The 22430-nt window shown below is 36.8% G+C and overlaps 1 protein-coding gene across 5 annotated transcripts in view; it reads left to right on the top strand.

The window, feature by feature from the left end:
• Nucleotides 1–20532, top strand: part of TNRC6C (trinucleotide repeat containing adaptor 6C) — a 171185-nt gene extending 150653 nt beyond the window's left edge. For 3 of the 5 annotated variants that reach the window (XM_027850099.1, XM_027850096.1, XM_027850098.1), the window contains 7 exons: nucleotides 809–1000; nucleotides 3322–3465; nucleotides 12104–12220; nucleotides 14611–14805; nucleotides 15393–15463; nucleotides 17252–17391; nucleotides 18399–20532. In XM_027850099.1, the coding sequence (XP_027705900.1) occupies nucleotides 809–1000; nucleotides 3322–3465; nucleotides 12104–12220; nucleotides 14611–14805; nucleotides 15393–15463; nucleotides 17252–17391; nucleotides 18399–18759 (1220 nt within the window). In that variant the 3' untranslated portion in view covers nucleotides 18760–20532. The remainder of the gene's footprint in view (nucleotides 1–808; nucleotides 1001–3321; nucleotides 3466–12103; nucleotides 12221–14610; nucleotides 14806–15392; nucleotides 15464–17251; nucleotides 17392–18398) is intronic. The other 2 variants (XM_027850100.1, XM_027850097.1) reach the window with 1 other exon arrangement.
• The last annotated feature ends 1898 nt before the right edge of the window (nucleotides 20533–22430 follow it).

The raw sequence follows: 22430 nt of genomic DNA, 5'->3' as shown, positions 1-22430 counted from the left end.
TATACAAAGATACCTCTTTCAGCTCTTTTTGTGACGGCCAAGAATTGGAAATTGAAGGGATGCCCATCCATTGGGGAATGGCTGAACAAATTGTAATATACGAATGTAATGGAATACTATTGTGACAAGCAGAAATGACAAGAGGATGATTTCAGAAAAACCTGGAAAGACTTACATGAATTGATGCTGAGTGAAGTCAGCAGAACCAGGAGAACATTGTACACAGTAACAACAGTATTGTGTAATAATCATCTATGATAGACGCTCTTCTCAGCAATACAATGATCTAAGACAACTCCAAAAGACTCATGATGGAAAATGCTATCCACATCCCAAGAAAGAACTGTGGAGTCTGGATGCAGGTTGAAGCCTACTATTTTCATTGGTTTTTTTTGTTTGTTTTTTCTTTCTCATGGTTTTTCCCTTTTGTTCTGATTCTTCTTTCACAACATGACTAATGTGAAAATATGATTAATATGATTATAAACATATAACCCATATCAGATTGCTTGCTGTCTGGGGGAGGGAGAGAGGGGAAGGAGAAGAATTAGGAACTCAAAAGCATATAAAAGTGAATGTTGAAAACTATGTTTACATGTAATCGGAAAAAAAATTTTAAGAAAAGAAATCTTTCCTGATTCTCCCTAATGCTAATGTCTTTCTGCTGTTGATTGTCTCCCACTTATTCTTGTTAGTTAGCACAGTATTTGGTAGATAGTAGAAGCTTAATAATTGTTTATAGGCTTTGAGGTTTACCACTTGTATAGCATGTTTTATTTGTTTCTTCTATTTTTGTTTCTCATTACAGGTGCTATCCCTGGAGGCTTAAGCATTGGGCCTCCGGGTAAGTCCTCCATTGATGACTCTTATGGCCGGTATGATTTAATCCAAAACAGTGAATCACCAGCCAGCCCTCCTGTAGCCGTTCCCCACAGCTGGTCACGTGCCAAATCTGATAATGATAAAATCTCAAATGGTTCCAGCATTAACTGGCCACCAGGTAAAATAATAGTTTTTCTACAGTTCATACAGGTAGAGTCTAGTAAGAGACAACATCAAGTAGAAATTAGAGAAGACCTTTATTCAAGTCCTACCTCTGGTACATACTAACTTGGTTATAATAGGTAAATCACCACCTCTCAGTGCCCTAGGTTAGAAGTGTCAAACTCATAGTCCTTGGGCCCCATGTGGCTACAAACCTCCTGAATGTGCCTGAACCAGATTAAAATATAATTGGGGAATATCTAACAAAATTAAAAAAATACATTACAATATAAATAATGTTAATTTGAGGTTTTCTAAGTGAATATGGGCAGACAGGGATTTGTTTCTGTTTGAGTTTGACAGCACTGCCCCAGTAACTATGACTGTAAGTTACAGATTAATTGCCTAACTACATCAGTAATGTACCAAGAGTACTCTACACCCATGAAATCACAGGTCTTAATCCAAAAAAAAAAAAAAAAGCCCAGAGTAGATTGTTTTAGAACAGGGAAATCAAGTACTGAACTAATGTAAATTCTGAAACGTTGATATTCTGTTATTTCTTTGAGTTTTCATGGGAATTTCTTCACTACATTTTGAGACTATAGGCCTTACTTTGTCCTCTTTGGTTAATAATGCCATAACAAATCGACTTAAGTAAGAGCCAACATATCAAATGTCATCAGACGAAACAAAACAAAACAAAACAAAAATGTTATTGATGATGAACAACAAAGCTCATGAAAATGTATATTCTGTCCATTGTATATGGATTCTAATTTAAAGCTACTGCAAGTGAATATTTATGAGATAAGCTAGTTATTTCCATAGGATTCATGAGTTAATTGGAAGACTCTGAAATGCACCAAAAAACCATATTAGTAGCTATGAAAAATTTCTTTGGTTAAAACATACTAGACAAATATGGCACCAAAGGAATCAAACACAGCAGTCCAGAATTTGATAAACTCAAGGCTGCACATAACTGGAGGAAGGACTTCCCATTCACCAAGAACATCTGGAAAGACTGGAAAGCAGTTTTACAGAAATTAAATTTAGGCCAGTATCTTTCATGGTATATGGATATTGTACCTAAATAGAAAAAGTCTCATCAGAAAACAATTAAAGAAGAATGGAAAGAAGTATCTTTAGCGACTGTAACTGGGGGAAATTTTTTTATGCAGTGAGGGATAAAAGTGATCATAAAAGCTAAAATAGGTCGTTTTAGTTACATAAAATGAAAAAAATTGCATAAACAAAATCAACTCAGCTAAGAAGAGAAACTGTTGAGTGGAGGAGAAATGCTCCTATCAAGTTTCTTAGATAAATCTGATATCCAGGATACTTAGGGAACTGATATATAGATAGATGAACAAGGGCCATTCTGTAGTAGATAAGTAGTCAAACTATATGAATACAGTTTTCTAAAGAAAAATTGCATTCAACAATCATATGAAAAAATGCTCTAACTCACTAATGATTAGAGAAATTAAAACAGTGCAGGTCTCACTTCATACCATAGAAGTGGCAAAGATGATGTATTGTATTGTATTGTATTGTATTGTAATGGCAATAGAAAAACAGACCCAACTGTGGGTGAAACTCAAAATTGTGCTGCAACTGGAAAACAATTTACAGTCATTTCAAGAAAAGTTACTGAACTTTTTATATGCTTTGACCCAATGATTTCCTGACTAGAATAGATACCTAAGTAGTCATAGCAGCCTTGGTAGCAGAAAACTGAAAGCAAAGTTTCCCCGTTGATTGGAGAAATGCAGAACCAATTATGGTATTGTGAATGTGATGGAATACTATTGTGCCATAAGAGGTGATAGATATGAGGAATTCAGAGAAACATGGAAAAATTTGAATGAATGGATATAGATAGAGTAAGCAGAATCAGAACGTAAATAAAAATTAATTGTAATCACCAATCTCAATTCCCAAGAACAAGTAGTAGAACACACCTCTCTTCTCTCTGGAGCCATGGGTTGGAATACACTATCATGCTTAGTCGCTTGATGGTTTCCTCTACTCTTTTTCTTTTTTACAAGGATGTGTTCAATGCAGATAATGATTGTGGTATGCAACTTTGTTTTAAGAACATTGGCAGGATATATCAGATTGTGCGCCGTCTTGGGGAGGGTGGTGGGGACGAAGGGGGAAAAAAATTTTAAACTCAAAAGCATATGGAAGTGATTATTGATAAATCAAAAAAAATAATAATAAAAGAAAAATCAAAAAAGAACATTGGCAGAATCAGAATATTCAAAGTCACGTTGAAAAGTAATGACATTACCAGCTTACATAGATTCTTACTTTGGATGTCATAAACAGAATTTCATCCTGGAGTGCCATGGAAAGGACTTCAGAATATTGACCCTGAGAATGATCCTGATGTCACTCCGGGAAGTGTCCCCACTGGACCTACAATTAATACAACAATACAGGATGTTAATCGTTATCTTCTCAAAAGTGGAGGTAGGGGGGAAAACACAATTTTTTTTATCCCTGTTCCTAGAAAAATCACACTCTTTGAACTCTTTTTTTATAGATAAGAATGATGATTGAGTTAGTTCTAAGGGTAAGTAACTGTATAAATAATGGTATACATTTTAATATAGGGTTTCTTCTTGTCTTGCATAGTACAACATGTCTGGTACTTCTTATTAATCTGTGCAGTGTGGTGCTGATGAAAGTAGGAATCATAGAGGTGTTGTTTTGTATCTTATTTATATTTGTGAAAATAACACAATTATTTTAAACATGTTGTAGTATAGTTAACATCTTGTTAGGTTTTTTTTTATTTAAAATGTTCTACTTGGGAATTTAGAATTGTTGCATTAAACTATAAATAGTATTTTTATACATTTTCTAAGTTTAATTTCACCATATTTAACACAAATAGTTTTGTTTAAAAAGAGATGTTAATCTATCCTCCAAAGTAGAATTTGGCTCCTTTTATAAATTGTCTTACTGTGGGATCTGGTACAAAAAAATTAACGAGCCATAGAATTGTAGAATATAAACACTGAGTATAAATATGGCATTATAAAGGGACATAACTAATTAGAATAATTTACTTTGCATTTGGATACATTTAAATTATTTTATTTTTATTAAAATAGTAGTTTGTAGGGGCAGCTAGGTGATGCAGTAGATAGCACCAGCCCTGGAGTCAGGAGGACCTGAGTTCAAATCTGGCCTCAGACATAACACTTGCTAGCTGTGTAACTCTGGGCAAGTCACTCAACCCCAATTGCCTCACCCCCCCCAAAAAAAAGTAGTTTGGCATGTAAATTGTGATCTGTAATTTGATAAGTAGAATTGTAATGTTTTTTGGCATTCCTTGGTTATACCAACTGAATTTGATCATGTAAAACTTGGTCTCAAGGAATACATAACAAAATATCTATCAGTAACCCCACAAGAAGACATATGGGATTTCCTATGGGAATCAATCAAATTCCCATTCTGTCATTATCTATTTTTGATGACTTCAATAAGTCCTAAAAAATTTGTTCATCCAGTTTATAAATGATCTATATTTACTTCAATAAATAGAGAAAACCATTCTTTTAAAACGAGATAAATTTCAGTAAAGACAAATACAAAGTGGTATACTTAAGATTAAAAAAGAAAGTTTTCTACTGACTAGGTCTTTAAGATGAATCATTATAATCAGTGAATTAATCAAGAAGTATTTACTAAGAATCTGTATGTCAGGCACACTGTGCTGTATGGAGTATGGAGGATACAAAAGCAAGAATGAAATAGTTCTTGCCCTCCAGGAGCTTACATTTTCTCAGAAGAGATCATTTTTATTTATATACAAAATAAATACAAGGTAATTTTGGAGGTATGACACTTGCAGCTGGAAAGTTTCATATGGAAAGCAGCACTTGAGCTATGTTTTTTTTAGCAAACAAGGAATTCCAAGAGGGGGAGGTGAAAAGGAAGGATATTCTAGGCATGGAAGACAGCTAGTGAAAAGGCACAGAGAGGAATTGGAATGTCTGGTGAGCAACAGCAAAAATATATGCCATAGGATGTGGGAAGGGGAATAATATAAAATAAGGCTAGAAATGTAAGTTAAAGTTAGGGTATGATGGGCTTTAAATGCCAAACAGATGAGATATATCTGATGCTTGAGGCAGTAGGGAACCATTGGAGTTTGAGTAGGAGAGTGACACGTTCAGACCTGTGCTTAAGGAAACTCACTTTGGCAGCAGTGTGGAGGGTGTTTTGGAAGAGAGGAAAGAGACTTAAGGCAGGAGCTTGAGGTGATGGCCTGAACTAAAGTAGTGGCTGTATGAACAGAGAGAAGGGGCCAAATGCAGGAGATCTTGTGGAGGTAGAAATGGCAAGATTTGGTAGCTGGTTGGATTTGGGGGAGAGAGAAAATGGTTCAGGATTATGCTACGGTTAAGAATCTAGACACCTGAAAGGTTAATGGTACCCTAAACAGAAATAGGGTAGTTTGGAAATGGAGTGCTGTTAAGGGTAGACGTGTCTCCGGAACCTTGTTAGATCAAGTTTGATGTTGGAATGAAATGAAACACTTAAGAATCCAGTTAACAAAAGAAATTAACTTAGCTATATTATAGAAAAGATAACACCAAGTCGTTCATGTTTGGTAAAGGAGGCCTTCCTTGCTTTCTTATGGAAACACATCTGGTCAGCTGGGCAGGATGTGGTCACCTCCATGGTCTCAGGCACCCACGAAGTCTGAGAGGCCTGGGCTGTGTGTGAATAGGCCTTTTTATTCCTTTAGGTGACCAAGAGGCTGCATCAAGAGAGGCAGGGACCAATCAGGTGCTAGGAGGGGGTGGTGGGAGATGGGTCTACCCTATATTGTAGGGGAAAGCTTTTAGGGCTTTTATTGGACAGCCCTTCTTGCATGGACAGTACTGAGGAGAAAAAGAAAAATAATTTTAAATTTTACAGACTCCTCACCCCCAGAGAAGATAATATAGTGAGAAAGAAAAAAGAAATTAAGGAGAACAAAAGCCAGAGATCTTGGACTTTTCCTCCCTCCTCAGAAGAACCAAGTCTCAGATCTCAACAGTCTAGTCCATGTTATAGATGATACCAAATCTTTGAAGTTCACAATGGGTTTCATAATGAAAGGTGGAGACAGTGAACCGAAGCAGCCCAAGGAACATCAGAGCCACAATGCAGATGATGTGACATCCAATACAGTAGCAGATTTTTTTCTTCTGGTGTAAAGTGGTAACAGTGAGCAAGAATAACTCCCAAGACATTTGGGTCACAGCACAGACACTGTAAGTGTGCCCAGTTAATAATTCTTCAGTACACATCAAAAGCATCTCTAGTAAAGTGGCTCAGAGGTCATAAGCCTCTTGCATGCCATCTGTCCTGAGATCTAAGTTGATACCAAGGCTGTCTCTGTAATGCTTTCCACTCACTATTCTCTGTGACCACCAGCTAAAACCTCCCCCTTCTTGAAGGAAACTGATAGCAAATCTTTGCCTCTTTAGAGGTTTCGACTGAAGCTCTGCCTTCTCCTTCCACAAAGGCCTCTGTAAAGACTGTCCTCACCTTTCCTGAGGGACTCGAGATTGCCATCAAATGGGATAAGGGATCCCCTTTCTTCCAAACTTGAACCCCACTGAGTCAAAAGGACCCAGGGGGAGATACTGTTAGACAATCTGCTTCTAGGACTGAAATCTGTTCTGGACCCCACTCAAAAGAAGCAGATTTGCAGATGACTCAGTAAATGAAGTCTGTCAAGATATGCAAATAGGTAACAAGAGTTCCCTAGAATCCAAAATGTGCAATAAGCTTCTTGGATTCCTTTTTAGATTGTGGGGAAGTCCATGTCAATAATTTATTCCTCACTATGTCCAGAATCAACTGAGTTCTTCTCATCCTGTATTCCCAAGAACTTTACTGAATGGACTACATCCTGGTTTTTCTTGGGTTTAGGCAACATTATGTCATCAGTGTAGTAATGTACCCCAGTGCCCTCAGGAAGAGATTGCCTCTTTCAGGCCCTCTGCCCACCAGACTCTGGCAGTAAAAGAGCAAATTCAGATAGCTCTAAGGAAGGACAACAAAGGCATACTGGATTCTTTCCCTAACTGCTGCTAACTAGTCTCAGCCAGAAAAAATAGAGAAAAAGCACTGATGAGGTTGATAAGCACATACCACTCACCCTGGGCTACCTGGTCCACCACATTGAGGAGGTCAGGAACATCTTCAGTTATAGGCATGACAACTTTGTTCAGTTCTCTGTAGTTCACTGGAAGCTGCCAGGTGTTATCCACCTTCCAAACTGGCTATAGCCAGGTTGTTTTAAGGAGGAGTGGTACAGTACTCTAAAGGGACCTCCAGTACTTTGGCCTCTTTTATCACCATCACTAGAGAGGAAGTATCTTTCACCATTGTTCTCTTCCCAAAGACCTAACATTGTTGCCTTTTGGTCCTACCTAGTTAAATAGTCAAATAGCATTTATTACGCATCTACTATGTGTTATGGGACAGCTAAGTGGCACAGTGGATAGAGTGCTGGGCCTGGAGTCAGGAAGACTCATCTTCCTGAGTTCAAATCTGATCTCAGATACTTACTAGCTATGTGACCCTGGGCAAATCACTTAACCCTGTTCACCTCAGTTTCCTCATCTGTAAAACGAGCTAGAGAAGGAAATAGCAAACCACTCCAGTGTCTTTGCCAAGAAAACCCCAAAATGGCATCACAAAGAGTAGGACACAAATGAATAGCACTATATGCCTGCTGAAAGGGCCCACATAGGTACTGACTTCAAAGAGCTCATTATGTCCGTTCCCACAATATAGTCCTGATTAGCCACCACAACTATGACCCACTTAGTAACTAAGTACACACACAGCAGAAAAATACTCCTTTTTTATAGCTGATAAGGTTAATATGAGTTAAAAATATACTACTCTTACTACAAGAAAAGCCAGAGCACATAGTAGAGATTATAAAAAGTTTGATCTACAGACACTAATAAGTATACCTTCTAAATCTATCCTCTATACTTAAAAGGGTCTTAATGTACGTGTAGTATCTAATTTTCTTGACACACTTTTAGAAGGATATAGCAAATCAGGATCCAAAGAAGTAACAAAGGGAAGGGAAACAGGGCATTTAAAAACAGCTTAGAAAAATTGAGGCTTTAATTTGAAGAAATCTATATGTTATGACTTTTTATGAAAATAAACTGGCTAGTTCTCTATGTCATAGAGGACTGAATGAAGAATTATAAGCAGGAACTAAAAGGAGAAAGCATAGACTAATGGATGAAGAGCCAGCTTTGGAACCAAAAAAATTTGGGTTAACGTCCTGCCTCTAACACAAACTGGTTGTGTGACACTGGTCAAGTTACTTACCCTCTCATTTCTCTTGGCCGCTCTCAAAGACTACGAGTCAAAGAGAAGGTACGTTAGTAGATAGGTATTGGTAGAGGGAGTTTCTTCAGCTATAAATTTGCTACAAATCATAGGGACAGTATCAGTCCTTATCCATAAGGCACATATTGTTCATCATTATGAAAAAGCAGTGGTATGACAAAATAAGAAAGATAATAAAATCTCTATAGAATTATTTAAGAAAAAGACAAAAAAGTAATCTGTCTTGGATGGCTTAACCACACAAATGACAAGAGTGAGACTCTTTTCCTTTAGCCCTTTCAACTTTGATTCTGTAACTAGGTCCAGAGTCTTGTGTTACAAAATGTACTGGGAAGTTATTTTATAATTGATAAATGATATCATAATAATTGATAAATGGTGTCATTTAGGCTATATTTATTACTCAGTGTCTCCTTTGCTCTTTAATAAAGAACAAAAATAAGATGGGGGTACGACATGAAGAGGCACGACTTAGCAAGGAAGTGACTGGAAGTTTTAATTTCTTTATTAAACTTTCTTGCATAAAATAGTGGAATTCAGCCTCTGTTGACATTAAAATGTTAGCTACTAATTGCACATCAAACATATCTGAGCAAAATACTGCCAAAGTTAAGAGTGCAAGAAGTTCATCAAACTTGGGAAGAAACTTGTCATGATGGAAAAGAAAGGAAACACCAGGCATAATCTGAGTACCCTCAGTCTAAGTAGATAAGATTTAAAAGAAAAGAGGACATGGAATCCCACTCACAGGGCCTTTCTCAGAACCTTATCACCTCACACCTGAGCCTCCTAAGTGGTCTCTCTATTACCGTTCTCTCCATTCTGCAGTCCATCCTTCACATAACTTCCAAGTTGATTTTCCCAGGGCACAGATCTGACTATGCTACTCCATTGCTCAGAAACTTTCAGAGTTTATAACCCTGGACAAGTCATTTAACGTCTGTTACCTGAGTTTCCTCATCTGTAAAATTAGGATAATAATAGCATCTCCCTCATGGGATGGTTGTGAGGATAAATTGAGTTAATATGTAAAGTACTTTGTAAATCTGAAAGCACTATATAAAACACTAGCTATGATGATGATGATGCAAATAAGTCTATTATTATGTAGCAAAAGTTCCAGAGGGCATAGTAGAAGGTGCAGGCGGATCTGTATATTGTGAGAGTGGAGTTGAGGTGGATAGGAATTATAGAGCAGATAGCAGGGTTTGTTCTTTAGTTCTTGGGGGTTCACTGTCACTGGGATGAGGAGTTATGCCAACAGGGGATGGCAAGAGGTCGACTGATGCCCATAGTTGATTAAAATATTCATTGTCATGTCTCTAGATCAGAGATTCTTAACCTTTTGTGTGTGTGTCATGGACCCCTTGGGTGAAACCTATAGACTCCTTAGAATGATGTTTTTAAATAATTGAAGGAAATGTTAAATTTCAGCTAGAGATTAGTGGAAAATAAAGAACTCGAATTTTTTTTTTCCCATCCAAGTTCACAGACTCCCTGATATTTATCCCCAGGGTTAGAACCCTTGCACTAGGTTTTGGTGCTTACAGAGCAAGTCCTGGTGGTGTGAGGAGCAGGGCAGTGCCTCTAGAACTTGGCTAAGATGCAGGATATGGTGTGTCCCAGGACCCTAGTTCGTGACAAATGACAGTCAGTGGCAGACATCTTTGTATTACAACTTAGAGGTATGTGTCTAGAAATATTCAATTTCTAAAAAAGCGATCTGTTCTCAAGGATGTGTATTTGGTTGGTAGTGTATCTAAAGCATCTATGAATGAGCTGCGTTGCATTAGATCTATGTTATACCCCCATTTCTGGCACTAACTCTATGATTTCATGCAAGTCTCTCAATTTCTCTAGGCTCAGACTAGATGATTTCTAAGGCCCCTGCTGGCCTTTTTTTTTTTAACCTAACTTGTGCCTAATAAAATTAAAACAGGAAGAGTGTGGATATGGGGACAAACATAAATTTATTCTTGAATTTACTTCATACTGTTGAGTAGTCTAATTTATCTTTCTCTTCTATTTTTGAAATTCATAAAGTTATTAATATTAGATGAATCATAGTTTAGATGAAAAGTACAAGCCAGTTATATTTTTAAATAGCTATGTTGATTTCCTTAGGTCAATCTGAGGCTGGAAGCATTCCCCAAACTTTTTCATTTAGAAATTTAATTTCCCACCACCACCACCCCGTGGGGAAAAAAACATCTGGGCATATGATAATAATGTAGTTGCTAACACTAAACAGATATCAATATGAGCACTCACTTTCTTCTTGCTTACCCCAAGTCTATTTCATTGTACTTTAGGACAGTTGATCAACCCACTGTAGAACCCTGAGAGAGAAATGAAACAATTACACAAAATACTTAACTTTTACACATTTTGGGAACCCTGAAATGGAGTCGTTGCAAAACAAAAATCTGTTAAGTCATAATTATTGCTTCTCAACTTCATAGATAATTTGAGATTGAATGACATCTTACAATATCATGATTTTATTTTGCACCTCCCTACTAAAGGGTACACTCTTTTCTATTCCCACTTAATTCTCTCTTTGTATTGTCCTTCTTTTTCATTTTTCACAATACTGCCAGAGCAGTGCTCCTGATGTAAAGGTCCAGTCATGTCAGTTCCAAGCTCAAAAGCTCAGTTTCTCCTCATTACTTACCCAATAAAATATAAATTCTTTAGCCAGGCTTTCAACACCCTCCAACATTTGACTCCAACCTACACTTAACTCCTTCATAAATACTACCTTCATGCACTTCACTGTACAATTAAACTGGACCATTTTGAGTGTTTTACATGTGCCCTTATCCTTTTGAAATATAAAATATAAAATATTTATTTCTGAGTTGAAAAATTAAGGCTACTCTAAAAACAACCAAAGATGACCATCGCTGTGCTTGCATGTGTGGCAAGGAACCATTACAGACTTCTATGAAACTTTTCAAACTTCTCTTTGATATCTTACTGCATGTGTTCTTCATTGTGGTACTTAATAGCAAAAACAACAACAACTCACATAGGGTTGTCTACTTTTTTCAGAGATCAGGATAAGGAAGGAAAGAAAAGGCCTGTACTATTTCCTACAGGCTAAAAAAATAGTCTAAAGCAAAATACAGGTACCAGTGAGCTAAGTCCCTGGAATTATAGACTCACAATAAGCAAAAACACAGAGATTTCATAATTTGCACAACATATTTAGACAGGGAAAGACAGATTGCCAGTTAATGCTTCCCTTATGTTATGGAAAGGAAGTAAGGATGAGGTCCATCTTAGATCCTGGGAGAAATCGAAATGTTTTGAAAAGAAAGGAGATGAAAGTGGTGTTTTGGAATAGAAACTTAATATGAAAAAACTTTTGTCTTTATTTTGTGGGGTTTTATGTATATGGTACAAAAAAAATGGATTGATGTATAGTTTTTCAGTCTGCCTTATTTGGAAGTTATAAAATTCTAATGGTCCTTGCATCAGAATTTAGACTCAAGAAAAGTTGGAATCCATGTAGTAAATGCCTGCTGAGGACAGAGATCTGGGTGGGAGGGATAGAACTCAACTTAATGTCCCTGAGACTGCCAGACCATCTGCCCAAAAAAGGCAAGTTCCAGAGAAGTCCTTTTCCTGTCTCATATCCCCACCTGCTAAAGGAAGGTGGCTGACACAGCAGACATTTGGCCCAGCTTTCTTAGTTGCTTCTTTGCTGGTTCTGCAGGGTCATCCCCAACATCATCTCAGAATGCCACGCTGCCTTCATCGAGTGCCTGGCCTCTTAGTGCCTCTGGCTACAGTAGCTCTTTCAGCAGCATTGCATCCGCATCTAGTGTTACAGGTATGAAAATGGTCTTTCTACTTTCGTTTAGCATTTTTGTACCTCTGAATAAAAATCTTCAAAGACCTGTCAGGTAGGTCCTTCTGATCTTTTTGCTGATTCCCTGAGTAGATGTGACTTTAAGATTAGTGCTCGTGTAGCATATAGCTAATTATAACCTCTTCTAAGAAAGCATTGCTTCAAAAAAAGTGTTATGCCACTTAAATTCCACATAAGAAATCAAGGAAAGATAATAGTTTAGCAGATCCCTGTGTTTGCTCTCAGCACCACAAATGTAATACTTCTTCTGTTATTTCAACATGTATTTGCTGAAATACTTCCATATATTTAGAATCCAGAGTTTTTTAAATAGATACCTTATAGTGAGATATTAGAAAAATATGTTGTCAAAGCTGAAGATTTTAAGTCAGGAAAATGCAAAATGATCAGCAGATGTATAGGACTTAAAATGTGAACAGATTATATAATCAACTAGGTGGCAGAGTGAATAGACTGCTAGGTCTGGAGTCAGAAAAGCCTGAGTTCGAATCCAATGTAAGACACTTCCTAGCTGTGTGACCCTGGGCAAATCATTTAACTTCTGTCTGACTCAGTTTCCTCAGCTGTAAAATGGAGATAATAACAGCATCTGCCTCCCAGGGTTGTTGTAAGGATCAAAAGAGATAATGTGCTTAGCACAGTACCTGGCATATAATAAGCAACTCACACACACACACACACACACACACACACACACACACACTCGCATATTTATTCCCTTTTCCCTTCCTTCCTAGTCAAACTTAATAAATAAATATAACTCCTTAAGGGCAGTGGGGAGGGATTGCTATTGTTTCTGTCCAAAATTTTCTTATTTCCAATTGAATCCATTTTGAAAGGGGGGAAGAAGACTCTTTCAGTTCCTATGGGTGGGCTCTCCCAGGAGGAAAATATGGCTAGAAAGGAATCTTCTTTTCCCCCACCAAGTATGGGTCAAAGTGGCATATGCCTAAGGCATTCAGTGTGGGACTTATCGTAGTGAGGTGGGGTGGAGAGAGGAAAAGAGAAGAGATTCTGAATACTGAAATGTCTGAAAAGAATTGGGTGAGGATCTAAGATTTAGGAATGTTTAGATAAATGTTTCTCTTAATACAGGTCACTCAGGAAAAAAGGAGTTAAATTTAAGCAACTAGGTGTTATAGTGGATGGAGTGCTATAGTTGCAGTCAGAAAGATCTGAATTCAAGTTCTGCCTCAGGCACTGTGTGATCCTGGGCATAACCTCTCTCACCCTCAGTTTCTCCACCTGTAACATGGAGATAATAATAACACCTACCTCCCAGGGATATTCTGAGGCACCAGTAAGATGATATATATAAAGTTCTCTGTAAACTAAACCTTAAAGCACTTTATACATTTTAGCTATACTGCTTTTAAAATAGCAAATATCATCTGATATGTTTATTCAGTCATAACATTTAATAAATGTTTAAGGAATTCACAAAATATCTACATTTTTAAAAATAATGCTTTTAATTTAATAAATCCACAATCTTCCTTGTCAGGATAGCTTTTTTAAGTTGCTTTACTATTCTGTATTATATATGTTCATTGAGTGAAATAGGCAGTATTACTGGATAAATTTACTGTGTATATATGTGCTCTTTTGTATAAATAAACACAGTGTAGTGTGAGGAAAGACTGATGATACTGGCAGCCACCTGTTATTGTTTTCTGTTTCTCTTCCATTCTAGAGTTGAACCATTCAGACAGGAGAGGTTTTATCATGGTCCCTGTGGTGATCTTAATTAAAAGCTATCTCACATTTCCTAATTTTTATTTCATAAGATAACTGATACTAGGTTTTTTAAAGACAGCCTTATGTGTCATAATCATATTAAAAGGATTTAAAATATGTGATTGTTAAACAAATGGCAGATTATGGCCCACAGGATATTTCCTTAAAGGTAATTGATATGTGAAAAAATACCATGCAAAGGAATTTATATGTTTACTTTTCAACTTGATTAATTGGATGCATGTTAGCAGAAATTGAACTGTTTGATGATTTTCATGATAGTAAATTATGGTTGGTTGGGCAACTCAGCAAACCAAATAAATTTAGCAATTGTTGTAGGCTATAACAGTTTTCTTACATACAGTAGGCACCTTATTTCTTATGACTGCAAACAGAAATTAAAATGATGGTATTCATAATAATGTTTAACTTCAGGATGTTTTACAAAATACTGCATTTACTTATTGTGATATTCCTTTACTTCAAAGTGCCAGGCTTTGCATCTTAATGAAATGTTTTGATGGTTTTCACCAAATCAGAATAAGTTTTTAGAATTTAAAAATTATATGTTATTCATATGTGTGTATGCAAGTTTTATGTCTCTGATTTTGTAGGTAAACTGTCAGACATTAAATCTACGTGGTCCTCCGGCCCAGTTTCTCACACACAAGCCTCTCTGTCTCATGAACTGTGGAAGGTACCCAGAAACACTACTGCACCTACTAGACCTCCTCCAGGCTTAACAAACACCAAGCCCTCTTCTACCTGGGGTACCAGTCCACTTGGCTGGACCAGCTCTTACTCCTCTGGTATGCCGTGATTCTTCAGTTGCAACAGTGGATAGTGTGTTAGTGCTCATTTACTAATGTGGTTCTTAGAGTAGGATATTTCAGCATCCTCCAGGGGCATTGGAACATTTTTCTGTCCTTTTCACCATGGTCTCTACAATGTATTTTCATGAGGATTCTATTATCTCCACCCTTGGACTCCAAACCAGTTCAAAGATTACAGGCTCTAGTAAACCACTACAGAGTCTCAAGCTGTATCTTCATGTTGTACGTTTGTAACATTCCACAAAGACCTCAATACTTACTGCGTGCCCAACTTTATAGGACAACCTTTATGTGCAATAGAATGAAGCAAAAATCTTTTGTGTACATAGGTAGAAAACAATTACTTAAAAGGTTTAGGGCTTTTTCATTAATTTTATATTTTTCTGGGAACTTGGAAGAAGACTTCTGTTTTAAAGAACGTGATATTTTGTATAATGGAATGATGGCTTGTGTGGCCGTAAGTTATAGGTAAAGCTAGAAACCAGTATGAACATGTCCCATTGCCCTCCTTTCTAACAATGTTTTCCCCATCGGGGGGTGGGGGGGTGGGGGTCATTGTGCAGGTTCTGCCTGGAGCACTGACAGTTCAGGAAGAACGAGCAGCTGGCTGGTCCTCCGTAACCTCACGCCCCAGGTAGGCAGAATGCATGATGGATGTGGTGCACAGGAGCATCAGCAAATGTTCTGCTGCTGAGTAGGGCTAGCCTGCTGGTCACCTTAGCCAAGGAGAGTCCCATCTTTAGTTCATAGGAATAAGTAGATCTGCTTATAATCAGTGTAGAAAGGCCAGTAATGCAGTGTAGACTTTCCACATAGAAATCAGAAAGACACTAAGGGGTAGACATATGCCAGTACACGTTTGTGAATTTCTTCCTGTGTCTTTAAAAATTCTTAAGAGAGGGGCAGCTAGGTGGCACAGCAGAGAGAGCACCAGCCTTAAAATCAGGAGGATCTGAGTTCAAATCCGGCCTCAGACCAAACACTTGACACTTAACTAGCTGTGTGACCCTGGGCAAGTCACTTAACCCCAATTGCCTAAAAAAATTAAAAATAAAAATTCTTAAGAGAGAGGCTGCGTGATATAATGGCTCAAAAGCTGGTCTTGGAGTCAGAATAACTTGAGTTCAAGTCCTGCCTCTGACTCATGCTAGCTGTGTGACCCAGGGCAAGTCATTGCTCTAGCCAACGCTCTCTTGTAAGTTGCAGAGAAGATACTGACTTGCTGTGGTAGAGGGAGTTTCCTCATCTAGAAGTTCCTTATGCCAATGAAATCTCAAGGCTTAAAACTATTTTTTTAAACTTTGGTTATAGTGGCACATGCCTGTAATCTTTGCTACAGAGAGGCTGAAGCTGGTGAGTTGCGTGAGCTGTAGTGGACTAACGCAGATTGGGCATCATCACTAATTGTAGCACCAGTATGGTGAACTGCAAGGAATAGAGGACTACCAAGCTGCCTGAGTAGGGACAAGCCAGCCCTGGTTGGAAATGGAGCAGGTCAGAGGTTCCATGTTGACCATGCTGAGCCTATGAGTAAAACCCATGCTTTACTTCTAGCCTGGGTGAGACAGGCCTAGTCTCCAAAAAAGAAAAAAAAAGAAATTTCAAGGTCAGCTTATCAGTACTGCCTAAATTATTTTGAATCCTCATTTAATAATATTTTAGTCAAGTTAACTAATCTGTTTAGCGTGAAGGTATCAGCTGAATTCACTAATCAGAGTTCTCTGGCATCATAGTGCTGTTAGGTACTCTGAAGTATAAATTTGGCATAGTACCTTTTATAAACAAGCCTGATTAGAGAAAATAAACATTGATTTTTTTTTTCTCAATTTAGATTTAAATCCCATCTCTTACTACCTGACTTTGGACAAGTCACTTACCCTTCCCTAGGCCTCTGTTTCCCTGTCTTCAAATTAGGGGGTTAGACTTAAGATGATCTGTAAATGTCTAGGTCTGGATCTGTGATCCTATTCTTTTTCTGTGGTTAGTTTTAGTTAGTAAAATATAGTTTAAAAATTCAGCGATAGAGAATATGTAAAATGACACTGTCACTACAAAATTGCATTAGACACTTCAAAAGCACTTTTTAGAAAGGGTAATTGAGATTGTGATCCTGAATTTATTTGTTCTGCTGTATTCTGATTTCATATCATTTTATCAAGTTTTTGCTTAACTGTTTCTCTTTACAAGAGAGGGCTCTTTTCCTGATCTTCTTTGTTCCATATTTGTAAATGGAAACATTCGTGTTTGTTGATATTTGTCAAATTCGTAATAATTTTAAAAATGTTAAAGAAAATAAGGGAAGATTCAGTGGTGGATGGGAGATTACTTGCAGAAATGACTATGATATAAAATAAGTAAATATTTACAGGGAAAAATGACAGATAATAACAAAAAAAAATCCTGGTCTGTTTTTCTCAATTAGATCGATGGTTCTACACTGAGGACTTTGTGTTTGCAACATGGTCCTCTAATTACATTCCACCTAAACCTGACTCAAGGAAATGCTGTGGTCCGATATAGTTCCAAGGAAGAAGCTGCCAAAGCTCAAAAGTCTCTGCATATGTACGATTCTTCTCTAATTTCTTTGTGGAAAAGTATCAGATTTTTGTTTTGGTTTTTTTTTTTTGTTTTGGTTTTTGTTTTTTGCAGTATCAAGTGTAGTTTGTGCAACATTAATTTTTTTTTCTTTCTTCTAGCTTTAAATGGCTGTGATTCTTGTTTGGGCATGGTTTTGCACTCATTTGTGAAAAAGTTTCCTAAAGAAAGAATCTTTTCCTTCCCATTCATAAAATTAAAATATATCCTTTCCTAACTATCTGTAACTGAAATATTCTAAATGCTTTTGCCTGTGGTACTTTTAACAGTACAACCTTTACATAATTTAGAAATGTGTGAACTTTCTTAAAGATAAATATTGAAGTAACCCTTGTTCATTGTCATTAATTAAATCTGGAGTTTTGAGTTGAGATTAGAAAATGTCTTGGTCTTGAATTACAAAGCATAGCGTATAAATTATGGCTTTAATAAATAGTCCCCTAGTCTTGTGGACTGAAAAAGTTGATGTGCTTATTAAAGAAGGAAATTTACTAAGAGAGAGGATATATAGCTGATGGAAAAAGATAAAATGGGAGAAAATACACAAATTCTATATATATTGGTTTTGAGAGTAGCAGAGATAAATTATCAGAAAGATGTGTAAATATTACCATAGTCCTTTGTCTTCTGTTTTTCCCAGGAAAGAAAAATGGTTCCAAGGACATATATTTTTATATATAGTTGTTAAGTGGAAGGTAGCATGATGTAAGTAGAGATAACATTAAATACCCACTTGCAGAGAAGAAGCCAGTTTTATTCTCAGCTCTACTATAAATTAGCTATGTGATCTTGGACAAGCTGCTTTCCTTTTCTGGTCCTCAATTTCTTCATCTATAAAAGGGAGTTAGACTAAATTATTTCTTCTAACTCTAGAAATCTATGATTCTGTGGCTGTTTAATTGAAAATCAAAATATGCCTTGAGAAATGGAGTGGTTGTCTCATTACTTTATCCTGTGATTCTTATTTGTTCTAGGTGTGTCCTCGGAAACACTACCATACTGGCTGAGTTTGCTGGTGAAGAGGAAGTAAACCGTTTCTTAGCACAAGGCCAACCACTGCCACCCACTTCCAGTTGGCAGTCCAACACTGGAACCAATCAGACTCGCATGGGCTCCACAAGCAGTTCTCATGGATTGGTGCGAAATGATGCAGGCCACTGGAACACCCCATGCCTGGGAAGCAAAGGAAGCAGCGACCTGCTCTGGGGTGGAGTTCCTCAGTACTCCAGCAGCCTTTGGGGCCCTCCAAGCACCGATGATGGCAGAGTTATTGGAAGCCCTACACCTTTAAATACTCTGCTTCCTGGTGACCTTCTCAGTGGGGAAAGTATCTAGGAAAACAGATCAATGAAATGGAAATAACAATCATCAGCACTAAAGGAAAAAAAGGATAACCCTTTCCAGTCCAGGGCTTCACAAAGAATCCAGCTTTAATAGATCAGACTGGCAGCCCTTTTTTAGTACCTCTGTCCAATATTGACTATGAAACTCTGCCAAAGTCCTTGTGAACTGTTGTGAAAACAGTATGGGCTACTTTTGGTCAGTTTCACATGCTAATGACAGGTTGTTTTTTCCATGGCTTTTTGTTTTATGTTGTCTTATGTTTATATGGTATGTTTTGTGTTTTGTATTTTTATTTTTTTAAGTATAAAAGCTGCTTAGAATAGTTCTATCATGAAGGGCACTTTTCAGATTGTGGGCTGGAAAGGGTTATTTTATCAAGGTGGGGAGGGGGTGGGAGGGAGAAGTGAAAGCCTATTTAAAATGAGCCTGTGACTATTATGCACATTACCAGAGGCGGACCCAGTCATCAGAAGGAGTAAGCATGGTTATATCATTGATACAGTAAAGTCATGCATCTGAATGGTGACTCATGACTGTAAAGTACAAGTTAAAGTGGGGAGGGAGGGAGTTTCCTATTCTCTGCTCCCAGGGATCCGCCTATGCACATTTCCCTTGTTTGGTTACTTTTCCATGTCATTTTTTTAAACCCCCAAAATAGAAAAAGTTTAAAAAAAAAACATATCAAACATGCAAATACTTGAATCCAGCAGGCCAATAATGAAATGTGAACACTTTCTAAGTCTAATTTTACACTTCCAGGTTGACATCAATATACAGAAACAGGCTCTAGGAAAAAATTTCTAACTTCATATACTATTGTGTGTGTTGGAAGAGAAATGTGTATGCGTGCGTGTGTGCGTGTGTGTGTGCACATATGTGTGTATGTGAGAAAGTGTGTGAATGATTTAACAATGTGGGGTTTTTTCCCTTTTACTCAGTATATGCTTTTTTTTCCTCATTGGTCAAACGTTTAATTGTTGTTAGCTTCTAACTTTGCACTGAGTGTCAGCAACCCTTCACGTAGCTAATCCTATATGTCTGAAAAAATTAATAGGATGGGTTAGCGACAATTCATGTGTAAATGTTTACTCAAGGACTCTGTTGTTGCGTTAAAATTACATTGTGTATCTCTGGAGAATAATATGTATACCTACCTTTAGCAGCTTTTTATTGTGGACTAATGCAAGAAAATTATTACCGGAGTATTGCACCATTTTTCCATTGGGGATATAAAGATTTAAAAAAAAACTTTTTGAACTGTGGCCATAGATACTTGTAAAGAATGGATGGTTCCCTGCAAGCTGGAACAGAAACAAGCACTTGGGACATAGGTTTAGACTGCTTTTAGAGGAGCCAATGGTTTGGCTCCCACCTGTTTACAGACCTTTTTTTCTCCTTCAAACTTTAAAATAAAATTTTAAAAGGAATAAAAAAAAAAAAAGACTTCCATCGCTAAAGAAACCTATTTTCAGAATGAAGATATGCTACTTCAGAGCTCTGGGATTGAACAGTGTTGTTATATTATCCTTTCTTTGGCCATTGTTGTGTACTTTTTGTTATTTTTTTTTCTTCCTCTTCGTCAAAGTGGCGAAAACTTTGTGGTCACTATCTTGCACATGGTGGAAGAGGTCTCAGGAAAGCCGGGTTTCCCGAGGAGCAACTCCACACCATTTCATGTATTTTTAAACCCAACTCCTAGCACTGAAGATATTATTAAAAAAAAAAAACAACAACAACAACAACGAAAAAGAGACACAAAAAAAATACCTAATCTAATGTGTAGCAGTTACATATTTACCAAATAATGGACTCAAAAGAAATAGATGTTTGAAGAGTGCTTTATATATTAAAAAAAATTGCTTTATGTTTTAAAAATGATCAATGTTTTGATTGTTTTGAAAGGAAGAAAGACAATGGAATAGCATACTTTCAAGTATGTTTTTAAAAATATATATATGAACATTGTGCTCCCTGCCTGCTTGGATCAGGAAACTTGTGCATTACATTTTTTTTAATTAGCTTTTTAATGGTTTTATCAAAAAAAAAAAAAAAAAAGAGGGTCCTGAAAGTTGGCAAATCAACAAAAGCTGGTTTTATAGAGGATCATGAACTATGCACAAACTGGGTTCAGTACTTTTTTCCTCAAGTTTTAGTAGTGTATTTAGCTAAATAAAACTTCCTCAGAGTAATTGCATATCATTGCCATTACATACATTATATATATTTGATCTATATAGCTGAATATGTATATCAAATATATGTGTGTGTGCTTATATACATACAATTTTCCATGCTGAAGTCTAGCATTGAATTGTAGAAAAACAACCGATATTTTAAAATTGGGGATGGAAGTAAAAAAATCTGTGTTTAATTTTTGTCTTTTATTTTGCATTAAAGATGTCTGTAACTCTGAGATTTAAAAAAAAAAAGTTTGTGGCTTTTAATGTTTTTTCCTCATAGAATGTGATTGTTGAAGAACATGCACCGAAAGTTGCTTTCAAAAGTACGAAACTTCGTTGATACTTAATAAATTGCAATTTTTTTCTTGGCTGTTCAAATAAATGTGACTTTTTTTTAAAGCAGAGAGTATAAAAAATATTGTCACTTCATGTGTTGGAGTTAGTAAAAGATCAGTTTTTAGAAATTTCCGTCCCTTTTTGTAAACACACTTAACTTTCTGTGATAATAAGTATAGTTGCTAAGTGTGCAATTTCCATTGTTTGTGGTCTAATTTATAGGATGATATTATTTTGCACTTAAATAAAAAAATTATCAATGGTTATTAATGGGAGTAACAGATAGTACACTTTTTCACCCATAAAAATCTGGCATTTATACTTTCTCATATAAATCTGTTGTAGTCAACAAGCCAGTGATATTTATTGTACAGTATCTAAGAACAGTGTCAGGTGTCTGCTTAGAACTACTGTCAAATCATTGGCTTATTTTCACTTATGACCAAAAGACTTGTATCAGGGAGATCAGCCTGATTAACTTAGGAGTTAAGCTGAATAAAATTTGATTATGACACTCTTTTTTACCCCTTTGTTTTTTTCAGACTGGACATAAAATAACTACCTTGATTTTTACAGAATCTTAGGGTTGGAAGGGACTTCAGAGGTCATCAAATGCACCCTGGACCTGACTGAGAAATCCCTACTAAGAAATCGCTACCAATGGTGCAAGTTAGAAAACACTCACATATGTTGGATGGCTTCAGAGGAAAAGCAGGAAATAGTACATTTTAGTAGAGGAAAACAATTGGGCTAAACTATGAGAATGAAGTTAGTAAAAAGGGAAGGACATTTTAACCATTTTTAGGTTGCAAAATCATATGGTCCTAGAAATATCAACTTCCCTAGGAACATGTTGATAATAATAGTTGGTGCATATTTGTGGCTCTAACTACAAAGCACTTTCACATTCATTCATTCGCTGATCATTCTAATCTCCCCAGTTTGGCTCCAACCCGCCTTTCCAGCCATAACGCTCAAATAATTGCTTCTGATGAACTCTGCATTCCAGCCAAATTGGACTGATGTCATGCAATCCCTCTCCATCTCACTGTCTTTGTTCATGCTGTCTCTAATGCCTAGAATAGATTTACCACCTGTTCCCTCTAGGCCCAACTCAAGTGACATCTGCATAAAGTCTTCCTTAAT

The sequence above is a fragment of the Vombatus ursinus genome, unplaced genomic scaffold (assembly GCF_900497805.2).
Source record: "Vombatus ursinus unplaced genomic scaffold, bare-nosed wombat genome assembly UNPS02008996.1, whole genome shotgun sequence".
NCBI classification, from domain to species: Eukaryota; Metazoa; Chordata; class Mammalia; order Diprotodontia; family Vombatidae; genus Vombatus; species Vombatus ursinus.
Note: the sequence above shows the minus strand (reverse complement) of the source record. Positions and strands in the feature narration are given on the sequence as shown.